At 45.8% G+C, this 13,050-nt stretch overlaps 1 protein-coding gene across 1 annotated transcript in view; it reads left to right on the top strand.

The window, feature by feature from the left end:
- DPY19L4 (dpy-19 like 4) overlaps positions 1–13,050 on the top strand; it is a 672,410-nt gene that overhangs the window by 350,864 nt on the left and 308,496 nt on the right. Inside the window, exon 12 of the mRNA XM_078687017.1 lies at positions 10,904–11,062. Coding sequence (XP_078543143.1) covers positions 10,904–11,062 — 159 coding nt within the window. The remainder of the gene's footprint in view (positions 1–10,903; positions 11,063–13,050) is intronic.

Genomic DNA, 13,050 nt, shown 5'->3' with positions numbered 1-13,050 from the left:
GACCAAAACCAGAATTGCAGAGGAGCACACAAACTGTCCCTGAGGTGAAGCCTGGCATAGAACTCTACCATGTTTTATCACCATCATCTAAAGTGAGTCTGTCGTGGGTTGAGCTGTTCAAAGGTGGTGAATGCGTGAGCACTACCTGAAATAAACTGTTATCGTCTGTTGTGACAGTGTACACGGCGACAGTGCAGGAGCAGCAACAGTCACCAACTACCAGGGCATTCGGGAGCTTTCACACTAGCAGGGTGCAACACTCATTCATCTCGCAGATGGTTGACGCGGTTTGCTCAGGGTGGAGCGAGAGGGTGGAGGAGCAGCTCTGACAACCTACATTTTGCATACAAGTCCCCGAGGGGTTTAAAAATGGCCTAACTCTTGGAAATCGCCTGCAGTAAACACGACACGCACAAAAACACTCACAAAATTAAAGCTGCCATTCTACGGTGAAAAGCAATGAGCACTGAAGTTTACGGGGGACGGCATGGACCGTTTTATAGAGTGTGAGCCCCGGCAGGAAGGGGCAGCGACACCATAGACACTGTGCACGTGTGACAAACCATTCATTACAGCCGGTCAAAGAACAAGGCTGTTAATGAGGGGAAAGACGAAGCGGTTCGAGTCAATGAGGGAGATGCTGCAGGAGGGGGGAGAGAAACTGCGTGGGAGTCCAGCGCGGCCACGCTAAATAAACAAGCCATACACATATGAGAAATATGCATTTAATTGATATAAATGCTAATGATTTACATAGTGGTTATCCTTAAAAGGTGTCATGGATCCCAACCCTCATTGGACACCCTTCTTGCATGAAAGTAAAAAAAATAGGATTATTTGGCCACGAACGCTAGTCACATACAGAGTGTGTTTGCAGAGATAGGTAATGCTGCCAACTGTTCCAGCAGTGTGTTGTGACTCAGCAGAAAGGGCTAGGGTTATATTTCGTCCTTCACACTGTCTTCTGCCACGGCCCACACATGATTACATGACTTGAAAGCGGCTTGAATGCACTGCTGTGCACCAGCTGGAGAGATCACACGGGCGCGGTGTAGAGCGAGTGCACTTGTAATAAAAAAATGAAAGTTATTAAAAACGTTTTTGAAGAAATTAAATTTATACTGTCATATGTTTTTGCAGAAAATAAAATTATGTTTTAAAATGAGAAGTGGGATAGTGAACAGAAGCTGGCTACTTATTTGCAGGAACTGAATTTCTGAATTTGCCGTTAGCGAGGATTTCCCAAAGACAGACTTCCAACCCGTTCTTGTCATAAACAAAGAGGAAACTTAAAATGCCAGTTAAATGACGCTTCGATCCAAACATTAAAAATATATGAATTGATATTCTCTCCACATCACATGCTCCTGGCTGTCTTTTGAAATAAGATCCTTGCAGTTTACCATCATTTCTGCTGAAAATGTGTCGCTGCTGAAGCCATAAACTCTGCAAGTTGCTGCCAGATGAATAGGAAACGCTGCAACAATTCCAGCTCACAAGTTACAAATGGCTTCTACTGGAGCCTGGTACAAGATTTGCGCTTCTGGTCATCTACTGTAACTCTATGTAGTAAATTGCTCTTTGTTTCAATTCATCCTGGGGCTAATTATTGATTTCTAATTGATTCGAGATATTCTAGCAGGTAATTGTATTAACCTTCTCAAAGTTCCATTGATAAGAGCTGAATTTAAACAATAGAAATCCCTTTATTTTTCTCTTTTCCACGAGCACAATGCAGTTTTATTCTAAGAAAATGTGGAAACGTAGCAAGCTGCGCCAACTGCTGCAGACGCCGGTGGTCTGTCAGATTCTGGAGCCAGTGAGTCACCCTAGCCGCGGCGCCACATCTCTCCCCTTGAGCAAAAAAAGGGGATATAACAATGCACTGAACGGACCCCCAGACTGCACATGATTTGTGACAGCCGCGCAGACCTATTCACAAGGAACACGAGCTGACTGCCAATGGCTTTTGGGGTGCCCCCGGGGCATGCTTTAATTAAAAATGTCCAACAGCAATATTTCAATGTTCTACGAAAAATGTCAAGACAAGCATTGGCCGTGAAAGAGACACGGCCGTGAAAGTGAAAGTGCGGCCGAGAGACACGCTCCTTGTATGTTTATGTCTATTTATCTGTAGATGTGTCTATATATATTTTTGTATTTTCGGTATATTATGCAGCGAGCACATAATGCACGTTTTCCAAGGCCCTGCCGACCCATGCTTTTTAAGGTTAAATTACATGAATGCAGATGTCTTGCTATCATTTTTACACATGCTTTAATTAAAAATGTCCAACAGCAATATTTCAATGTTCTACGAAAAATGTCAAGACAAGCATTGGCCGTGAAAGAGACACGGCCGTGAAAGTGCGGACTTGAGACACGCTCTGTGGTGGGGGAGTGGGAGGGTCAGGGTGCTGTTGTGAGAGGCGCGACAACAAAGGAAAGGCAGAGGCAGAGGATGTTTATAAGATTCACCGAAAGTGTCCTATAAACAAACAGCTACGGCAGAAAGCATTCTTGAAGTTGAAATAAAACCAGGCTGAGGTTTACAATGTCCTCAGAATTCCTTTCAATGCGTCGAAGGAGATTACTCAATCACGTGATGACATGTAAGGCCTCCGAACGCGATTACAGTGCTGCCTTGGTAAAAGCTTTTGTTGGATTGAAAGCAGTTGAATTTAAAAGGGTGGCGGGAATGAGAACAAAAAACAAGGAGAAACATGAGAGACGGCCTGCGGCCGTCAAAGTGAAAGTACGAGGAGAAATGCGACACGGCGGGCAGGGGAGAGGGCGCAGCGGGGAGAGCGGCATGAGGGTGTGAAGCAGCGGGGCCTGAGATGCGGCCGCCTTTGATGTGATAATGCGAGGCAAGCAGCTGGTGGCATTGTGCACGCGCTTTCACATGCACGGCAAGAAATCGCCTGGGAATCGCCTGATCTCGGTAAGCTCTGTTTAAGCCGCTATATATCGAGCTCCCGCTCAATGCGCATGCGCATTGAGATAGGTCGCTCGACCTAAAAACCAAGTCTTCAAGCTTCTGCGAAATACACCATACACGGTTTCCTCGCATAGTGAGCTAGGTATAGAATTCCACAGGGTTGGTCCTAGATAGGAAAAGGATCGGCCACGCATGCGAGAGAGTTTGAATTTCGGGGCAGTAAATCTTGTCTGCTGGGCAGAGCTCAGAGGGCGCAAGGGTTGGTAGTGTTGAACTAGGTATTGCAAATATTTGGGGGCCATACCAGTTTTAATTTTAAACATCTAGCACAAGGCTTTGAATTTGACTCAGTACTCCACCATCAGCCAAGGAAGGTTACGAAGGAAGCCTGCGACTGAGGTAGACTTAGGCACATGAAGCAGCAGTCTTGCAGCCGCATTCTGCTCCACTTGAAGTCTCTGGTTCGTTGCTTTGTTAGAGCACAAATAAAGAACATTGCCGTAGTCTAACCTAGAGGTAACTAGGGCATGGACTACTGTTCTCTGAGCAGAGAGGGGAATCATCCATAACATTTTCTTCAACCATTTTAAAACCGTAAAACAGGTGGAGGACAATTTGGTGATTTGTTGTTTCATCGAAAGATGTTTGTCAATGATGAAGCCCAAATTGTGAACATGATATACCGGCAAGGTAAGGCACCCATTTCAGAGGGCCAGTGTTGAGGTCCCCAAAGATCAAGTTTTCTCCCTAAGATCATGACTTTAGTCTTGTCCCCATTTAATCTAAGCAAGTTGTTTTGAATCCAGGATGCAACTTTGCTCAGACCTGACTGAAGAACAGAGGGGTCCGACTCCTTAGAAGAACAAAGGGAAAAAATTATCTGTGAGTGTCATCAGCATAGGAAAAGAGGGACAGACCAGCCTCTTCAACAACATCTGCCAAAGGACGGACATACACATTAAATAGCAGTGGGCTCAGCACAGAGCCATGAGAAACTCCATAAGGGGACGGATTAGAATTGTAATAGGCTGATGCAGAAATTACCTGAAAAGTTCGGTCAGTTAAAAAAGAGAAGAGCCACTGCAAGGCTAGACCTGCCAGGTTCAAGGACTGCAAGGCTCTCAACAGGACAGAATAAGACACAGTGTCTAATGCAGCGCTAAGATCCAGCAAGATAAGGGCTGCCATATCACCCTCATTTAACCGGTGCCTTAACATTTCAGTGACTCCAAGTAGAGTTGATTCAGTACAGAAACCAGCTCTAAGCCCTGATTGAGAGGTATGAAGAAAATTCTGAGACCCAACAAAGGAGGTCAGCTGACCAGTTACATGCTTTTCCAGAATTTTAGAAAATACGGAAGCAGCGAGATAGGACGAAAGTTAGATGGCTTGGCTGGGTCGGCATTGGCTTTCTTCAGAAGAGGAGGCACCATCGCATGTTTCCATTCCAGCAGAGCTAGGCCCTCCTGTAAGGAGGCATTTAGAAGTTCAATAATTATTGAAAGTATGGAAGCGTCTAGCTAATCACATGAATAGGAAGTAAGTCAAGGGGGTGAACCAGATTTAATGTTTGCCAAAAAATGGCTAAAGGAGCTAGGTTCCAAGAGAGTCCAAGTTTCCAATTTGCCGGAGGAAGTATTAATGTTGGGTCCTGTCACCACAAAATCCGGCGTAGCATTAGAAGTGGTCTCGGTCTCAGGTGGAATATTTTGAGAGTGTTTACTAAGCAGAGCAGAGTGTTTTTTCCAACTTTGGGCCCCATTAGGATGGCTGTGCTGGGACGGACCGCCAACGGTGCGGCGGTCCCGCAACACTGATTAGGATGGGACCGCCACCCTGGTGGTCGCATCCATTTATACCTAACATTGCGGTGGCAGCACCCGCCGCAATGCCAAAATGACATATTGCACTTTGCCATGCACAACGTGACAGGCACTGCGCGGTGCCTGCCACCTAGTGTGTGGCAATGTAGGGGGATACAATAGATATCCCCCAAGTGCAGCCCCTCACGCCCTACCTCCCCAGGTGCTCGCAACAGGCCCCAAAGCAATTTCCGCCGGCATTTCCATGGCAGCATTGCCGCCATGGAAAAGCCTTGTAAACAGGACATCATAATATGGATGGCGGTGCCTTCCAGGTACCTCCACCATATCATGGTTGAGTTCCGCCCGGTCGGCAATCGTCACCGGCTGAAAAGCGGCAGACAGACTTTCCGTCCGCCGGGGTACCCCCCGCCATGCTAATATGGCAGGGGTCCATGTGGTTGTGATAGCCCGCCATCATAATGGGTCCCCATATCCGTAACGTAAAAGGCGATTTCTTCACATTGAGTGCCAGTAAGAGCAAGGGAGTAGTCTGGGTTTCCGAGCCCGATAGTTCTTTCACCACCTTGAAAAGCGTTTTGGAGCAATTTTGTGCTCGAGAGATTTATGTGAGAAAAACTCAGCTCGGGCTACTTTAAAGAGAATATGGGATTCACTTAGGGCTGTTTTTATATGCCTCTTGGCATCTTCATGATAGTGCTTCCTCTAACATCTTCCTAGGTTTTTACATTTAGACTTTTCACTCTTGAGCCTCTCAGTGAACCAGGGAGCTGGTGGCAGATGTCTGTTAAAGCGCTTGTTGGACAAAGGGAGGCAAGTTTCTACCGCTTGTAAAATCCAATTTTGGTTGGGACCAAGGTCAGTAGTTGAGAACTGTTACACAGCTGTTCTACTGTCAACTAGAAGTTTGTTAAGAGCCGGGACATCGAGCATTGCCCAACTTCTCATCTTTTGTTCTGGCACCAGGCAGGTCGCTGAAGGAAAAGACGCAACTTTCAGCAAGAAAGCTACAGCAAAATGATCGGACCAGCATAAGGGAAGAGCAGGGACTCAGCTAAGATCAGACAGATTGTAAATAACAAGATCTAGCAAATGACCCGCTAGATGTGTAGTACCTGAATTACATAGCAGAACGTTCATTGCTTCTAATTTCCTATCACCCAATATGATGAAATTGTCAGCCTTCAAAATATGAAGGGCTGCCTGATCAGGAAAGGAAAGTGTCCGTGGCCCAGCAGGGTCCGAGGGCGGTACATCATTATACCAGAGAATGTGAAATTAGGCGTGAGCTCAATTTTAAATAGTAAGGCTTCACAATCCGTGGCAATAAAATCATCTGTTTTACATACTAGAGAATTATAATGAATAATCGCTATGCCACCCCCATCTTCATCTTTCTGTCCTTTCTTATAATGGAGTAGTTAGGTGGAAGCACCGTTGCCACATCCGGGTCCGAGCTTTCCTGTACCCAGGTCTCTGTTAAAAAGACAGCATCTGGTTGATTATTTATCAGAAGATCGAAAAAGTTTGCTTGGTGTTTAGGGAGTGATCTGTAATAAATGTTGTAGAATGTAAAATCTTTGTAAGGAGAGTGTACATTTAGGCGTAGTCCTGTTCGGTAGCCCTGTATAATTACATTTTCCTACTTCATTAAGTTTGTGTTGAACCCCACCGTTGAAATCAATACTTTGAATGGAACAAGTGGGAGAGAACAAACAATGCTGGCAAACAGAGAGGGCTTTATTTAATTTTAAAATATTGCAATTGGAGGAAAATGCTTGACGCAGCTCAGTCAATTGTCTGGCTCAATAAACTAGTCTCATAACACTAGTTGGGCCAGGGGTTGTGGCCCTTGGTCCTGGGAGGGCGCGGCGGGCGCGCCTTTGACGCGCCCGCTGCACGTCCGCTCATGGGCCATTAAGTAGGGGGCCGAGGCGTAACGTCACATGAAAGTCTAGAGCGCTAACTGGCAATAGCGTGAGGCACAACAAAAATGGCCTCATAAGGAACAGAGCCTAGTAGTAATAAGGTGCCTCAAAATCAGATTCAGTATTTAAAAATAGCAATAAAACACAAATTGATTCAAGTACAAATAGTAATCACAAAGAAGTATGGGCAGTGCGTAGGTTTAAAAGTATTTAAGAACAGTTCAACCAGTAGAGAGCCTACAAGGTGCTGCACGTCTGCTCCCGGGCCATTACGTAGGGGGCCGAGGCGTAACGCTCCCTGGAAAGCAAGAGCGCTAACAGGCAGTGGCGTGAGGCACAGCAAAAATGGCATCCCAAGGAATAGAGCCTCATAGTGATAAAGTGCATCACTATACTCCTGCTGGTCTGTATTTAGAGCTTCAGAATGCTAGTATTCTCACTAACCGAGCACAGACTGAATTGGACTTCTCATTAGAGCCATCCAGTGAGGAAAGTGCATAAGGCCGCAAAGACGTTGAAACTACGTTCCCCAACTTTGGAACCTAGAGCGAATTTGCTGACAGAAATCTTGCAACACCTTTAACTTATGAGTCTTTGCTACATTTCAATGAGCCCCTAACCGGAACATTGTCTGCGGCGTGGTCGAAATCATGTTTAGCGCTAGATGCTATAGGCATGTTCTGGGTAATCTGGCCATTTTGATCCAGCACCCAACACTGGTTAGTCTTGTAGTCCAAGCTTTTGCTAGTGAAGGGAACTAGAATGCCTTCCCTATGGCCCCACCTGATAGATTCAAAGGGTATTGATGTACTTGGTCGGCAAGTGTTCCTTTCTGTCAGGCACTGCCTTCTCTGAATTCTGCCTGCCTGTTGGGGAAATGCAGTCATGCTTTCTGGGATATTGGGAGGGAGATTTTACCCACTGTCCCTGAGGATTTTTAAAATACCTTTGCCTAGAATGTCCACGATGATAAGGATGCAGCCAAGTACAATCTATAGGACGGTCCTAGGGTCTTGTTTACCGCCAAAGGCAGCCATCTCAGCCCATACTGCTGTTCAAGGTTCTGGAGGGTGTGGTGGTGGATGGGGACGGGACCACCAACAGGGTGGTCCGTCATCTTCCTATTCTGCTGCCACCATCAAGCCCTTCTGCTTTCCGTTTTGGGAATTACCTGAGTCCAGTAGGGGGCAAAATACAATTTGTATGTCCAGCTGGTGCGTGATTTTTTCCTATCCTAGTTTGGACTTCGGCAGAGTATGCCTTTATCCTTGAGAAAGCCGTTCACTCATTGCTGGCCAAAGGGGTAATAGTCACCAAGAAGTAAAGGGGCAAAGGGCGCTACTCTTGATAATGCTTGGGGCCAAAGAAAGACTGTAGACCCAGTCTGATTTTAGTTCTTTGGTTCTTGAACACCTTCCTTCAAAAGTACAAAGTTAAGATGCTGACTAGATCTAGGTCTACTCGGTTCTAGATTCTGAGGTTTGGATGGTGTTGTCCTTAGATGCGCAGAATGCATACTTTCATGTACCTGTCCTGCAGGGTGCTTTCTCCTACGCATTGTGTGGGAGAAACACTTCCAGTTCACTGTCGTGACCTTCCAACTCGCCCAGATCCACTTGATAACACAAGGTAATGGTGGTGGTAACAGCTAATCTACCCAAGTCAGGTGTGTATATCTTCCTCCTCATTGACGTCTGACTGTTGCAGATGGACTTGTGACAATCTGTTGCGGACCACTGGCATACTGCCATCTTGCTATATACCATTCTTGGCTTTCTCTGTTACGGAGCCGAAATCCCATCTTCTGACATGGCAGAGGATTCTGTTTATAGTGTCCGTTATGGACAAAATGGTGTTCAAAGTTTTTCCCATCCTGCAGTGAATCTGACATTCAACATGTGATGCCTATGTTTCAGTCTTGATTCTGTGGTCCAGCCTGATGATTCTGAGGATCATTAATCTCCTCACCTTGTATTTGTTTTGTGCTTCATGCCTATGGGTACATAGAGGCTCAGCACTGGGTGGCCTTCTCAGACAACATCCATGTGTTTCATAAGATGGCCCAGGACCTGCTGTGATGGATGAAAGAAACCAGCTTTACTTGCAGCTGACCGTTCTCCCAACCCCACCTTTAGCTGATAGTAGTGATGGATGCACTGCTCTTGGCTGGGGAGGCCATCTGGATGAGGTGAAGATCTGAGGCATCCATTCTTTTCGTGACACCAGGCATCACATGTATCTTCTGGATATTAAGGCCTATTTATCTCCATGCTGACCATCAAGGGCAGTTTTGTGCACGTTCTGGCACAGTATAACTGCTTTGTGCTACTGCAACACACAGGGTAGTGTGGGGTCCTGTCCACTGTGCCAGGAGGCGCTGAGGCTGTGGAGCTCACTGAACCTTCAGGGAATCATCTGGTGGGTTCAGGTTCCCTGATTTCCATGGGGGAGGTGCCAGAAGATGCCACTTAGCTAACCACGATTGGTATCCGCAGAGATAGTGCACTGTGTTTTCACCCAGTGGGTCATGTTGTGGGTAGATCTTTTTGCTACCACTAAGAACACTCTTTGTCTAGCCTTTTGCGCTTTAGTGTTTCTGTTTGAGGGCTCCTTGGTGGACTCATTCCTGCCCTCCGTGGGAATCTAGTCTCCTTGACACTTGTATCCCTCTGCTGTTGCTTCCCAGGGTTCAGAAGAAGGTTACTTAACTGAGTTATGAAGGAGGTTTGGAAAGACATGTCAACTGATCGTGATAGCCGCAGGCTGGCTCTGAGGATCTAGTGCTCAAACCTGCTGAGTCTGAGCATGTGCCCCTGCTGTGTCTACCTCTTTGGGAAGACGTAATCTCTCAACAACATGGCAGAATTCTATACTGAACCTCTAGAACCTGTACATCTGTGTGTGGAGATTGAGCAGAACCAAATGAGCGGGTATGATCTGTCTCAGGAAGAGGTGGATGTCATATTGTCTGCTTGCTGTCCATCCATGAAGTCTATATATTGTGGGTGCTGGGCAAAATGTGTGACCTGCTTCGAGGACCACCTCTTCAAACCTTTGCAGGTTAAACTTTTTTATGTAATTCTGTATATCTTCTATTTGAACTGCAAGGCCTTCTTGTGGTTACTGTTTAAGATTGCCCTCTCAACCGTTCTGCATTTGTTTGATTAGCCCCCTCTGTTTAAGTCCCCAGATGTGATGTGTTTTTTGACAGAGGTCCTCCTCCTCCTATTTTTTTATGCTGCATTGGGACATTATGGTTCTTACCTTCCTTAAGTGCACACCTTTTCAGACGATGCATTGCAGTTCTTTAGGCTGCTGACTCTTAAGAGTCTTGCTCTTTGTGGTCTTTTCCATGTGCTGTCCGTAAACTGCAGGTGGTTTAAGTCAGACCACCATATACCATCTTCTTTCTGGACATGTTTCAAACTGTGGCTTCCCCTCTGTTGATGGTATTGTTGCTTTTCCATGTTGGACAGTCTATCACATTCTCTACTTTGTTCTTGCTACCATGTCCCTTTAAGGCAGAGGAGGGACTTCATTGGTTGGTTCCCGAGAGAGCCCTTAGTATTTATATCCATCAGACTGCGGAGTACTCGCCTTATACAGATGGTTCGTTCTCTGCATTTAAATGTGCTATGCCTTGGCCAAGAAGGAACCTCCTGAGGGCATTCGGGTTCACTTTATCAGAGCCAATGATGCAATATGGCCTTTGCCAGGGGTGTTCCGGTACTGACATCTGCCAGGCGGCTACGAGGGCTTCTGTCTATACCTTCACCCACCATACTATCTTGACTCTCAGGTCTGCAGGGACTGATGTTTTGCACTCTCGGTCGTGCAGGATTTCCTGGTGTAAAGTCCACTCTTCAAACCCTTAGGCTTTTAGGAGCTTCTGCTTTGGTATCTATTCATTTAAAATAGCAAGTTATTTATCTGTGGTAGTGCTCTTTCTGCTGAATACTCTGTCTATCCTTATAAGTGTGTAAACTGCAGGCAGTTACAAAGTATGAAATTTTTTTCGGATGTTACTGTCACCCAGTATAAATAGTGCTCAGTAAGTATTTGAAATGATGTCAGTTTGCATGTGAGTCGCTCTATTTAAACAGATGTATTGCACTCATACTAACTAATAACAACACCGTAGTGCCCGCAAATGTTTGAGAGTCTGTGACAATAAAGAAACCATTAATGAAAATGTATTTTTTTATAACTAGGAGCTTCTCTATGAATTGGTTGCTTTGCCAAGCATCACTTCAGCCCCCTTCGCAGGACTCCCTTTTACGACTCACACAGTCATCTCTGCTTCCGTTCTACATCGTGGTTTTTACAATTTGTCTACTTTCGCTTACTCAGGTCATCGTTCGAAGAATATGGTAAGTCTTGAAATTAGTGTTGTGTTTTCTTGTTAGTGTGTTCATATTTAAATTTTGTGTCTAGTTTTTTTTTGTTTGAGGACATGATGTATGATGGACCGATATCAGTGCTATACAATTGGGCATAGAGTACCTTCGACAAAAGCTTTGTCTGTTGTTTTAAATGAGGTAAGTTTGTGTTGCGGAAATTAGCGACAACTGTGCCTGGAGGGAGTGGGCATCAGGACATGAGAAATAAGGAATTGTATCTTATGTATTTCTGTTTTTTCATATCTACACTCAACAGAGGTTTGTCTTCTAAGAAATGCAGGCTTAAAACTTCGTGTTCCACTTTGACATGGAAATCTGGGAATGTTGATGAGCATGAGTCCATCAAATAAATGTTGTAAAAACGCATCAGAGGTTCTAGTGGAAATTAATAGATCACATTATCAGCAAAGGGACTTTCAATGTTGAAGTGTATGCTCCTGGGCCCATGCAAAAAGCCAAGCTGGGAAAAGAACGCAAATAGCATTTGGGTTCTTGCTGTGGCACAGAACTATATTTCTGATAGATTTCTAACCACAGATTCCTCACTATGTGAATTTCCCCAAGTGCTAGACTGGATCCAGAAACCTTTGTAGCTGTTTCCTCACTAGTCGACAGGTGATATTGTGTAGCTCTGCGTAGTGTCTGTCCTGCCGCCGACATGGCGTCGGGGCTACTATATATGCACCACCTTCATGCGCTTACGTCTGTTCCTTTTTTTCTGTGCTTGCCAATTTCGGAGCTCTTGAATTCTGTCACCTCCCAAAACAAGGTCTTAAACTGTGTTGTAACTGTAACCGGCAGATGTCACGGACACCCACAACATCTGTCTGGTGCCTCGGCTCGGAACACAACTCAACTTTGTGTCCCTTCAGTGTTAAGATGGAAAAATAGACCAACCCCAGAGCCAAGCTCAGTCATTCCAAAAAGCACTCACAGTCAAAGTCCCGATGATCCGGTTAAATTCAAGAGCACGGACACGCTCCTGCTCCCAAGACCAAGTCCAGGAAATCTCACCCGAAAATATTTTTTAAAATCCAAGCATAGGTCCCCCTCATATCGCCTCTCCCACCACTGAGTCGCACTTTGGTCCGGGCGTCACTTCACTGTGGAGTCACCCCCTGTTGTGCAGCAGTTTCCGACTCTAGTTGTGCTTTCGGCTCTTTCCCGAAGGGACTGCAACACCTCAACAACTATACCAACTTTAGGTAGCTATGGAGGAGATTTTTTGTGCTGCAGAGGATTCCTGTGGAGTGCCTCTTTGCTCCATGGATTTGAAGGAGCCTCCAGTAGAGTTATTGTTAGCGGATCTTTGCTCTGCGCATGACTGTGCCCCTCAAACTCATATGGAGGTCGTCCCCGAGGCCGGCACCATCGGTCCTGGTTCTGACATCACGCAAGATTCCACCTATGGCAACACGCTTGACTTTACCCTTGATGTCCTGTCCGACACAACGGGGGCAAGTATCAGTGGCGTTTGATACAGCGTTGATAGTTCCATCAGATTCGGAGACTCGTGTTCCACTGCGCAGTACCCAATATTCTGACAAAGCAGACACTAAAGCCCCACAATATGACACCGTCCATACTGGTTATGAAGAAGGCAACCAGTATAATGATCATGGCAACCTACTTGATTACCTCCAGAATGCCAATGGTCTGGAATCCAATTCAGTCGCCTCTGAGGAGTCTGCCTCCTTTGCGAGAATAAATCAGTGTGAGGTTTTGGACTTACTTTACTGACTCAAGAGGTTAATACCAACATGCGGAGAGAGATCCTCGACCCAGTGTAAACCAGCCTTGAACATCTTCTCCCTTTTAAAAGCAGCGCCCCTTTTGAGGCTTCCGTAGGAGCTACAAACCGAAGGAGAAACAATCTGTGCCTCGGCAACAACAGGCCTCCCAGTCCTTTTGAGGTCAAGACTAGGGATCTCGTCAACAGGGTCCAGGCCCCAAGGGGC

This window comes from Lissotriton helveticus, chromosome 4_1 (assembly GCF_964261635.1).
Source record: "Lissotriton helveticus chromosome 4_1, aLisHel1.1, whole genome shotgun sequence".
Classification (NCBI taxonomy): Eukaryota; Metazoa; Chordata; class Amphibia; order Caudata; family Salamandridae; genus Lissotriton; species Lissotriton helveticus.
The sequence above is the reverse complement of the archived record's forward strand: the minus strand, read 5'-3'. Positions and strand labels throughout refer to the sequence as shown.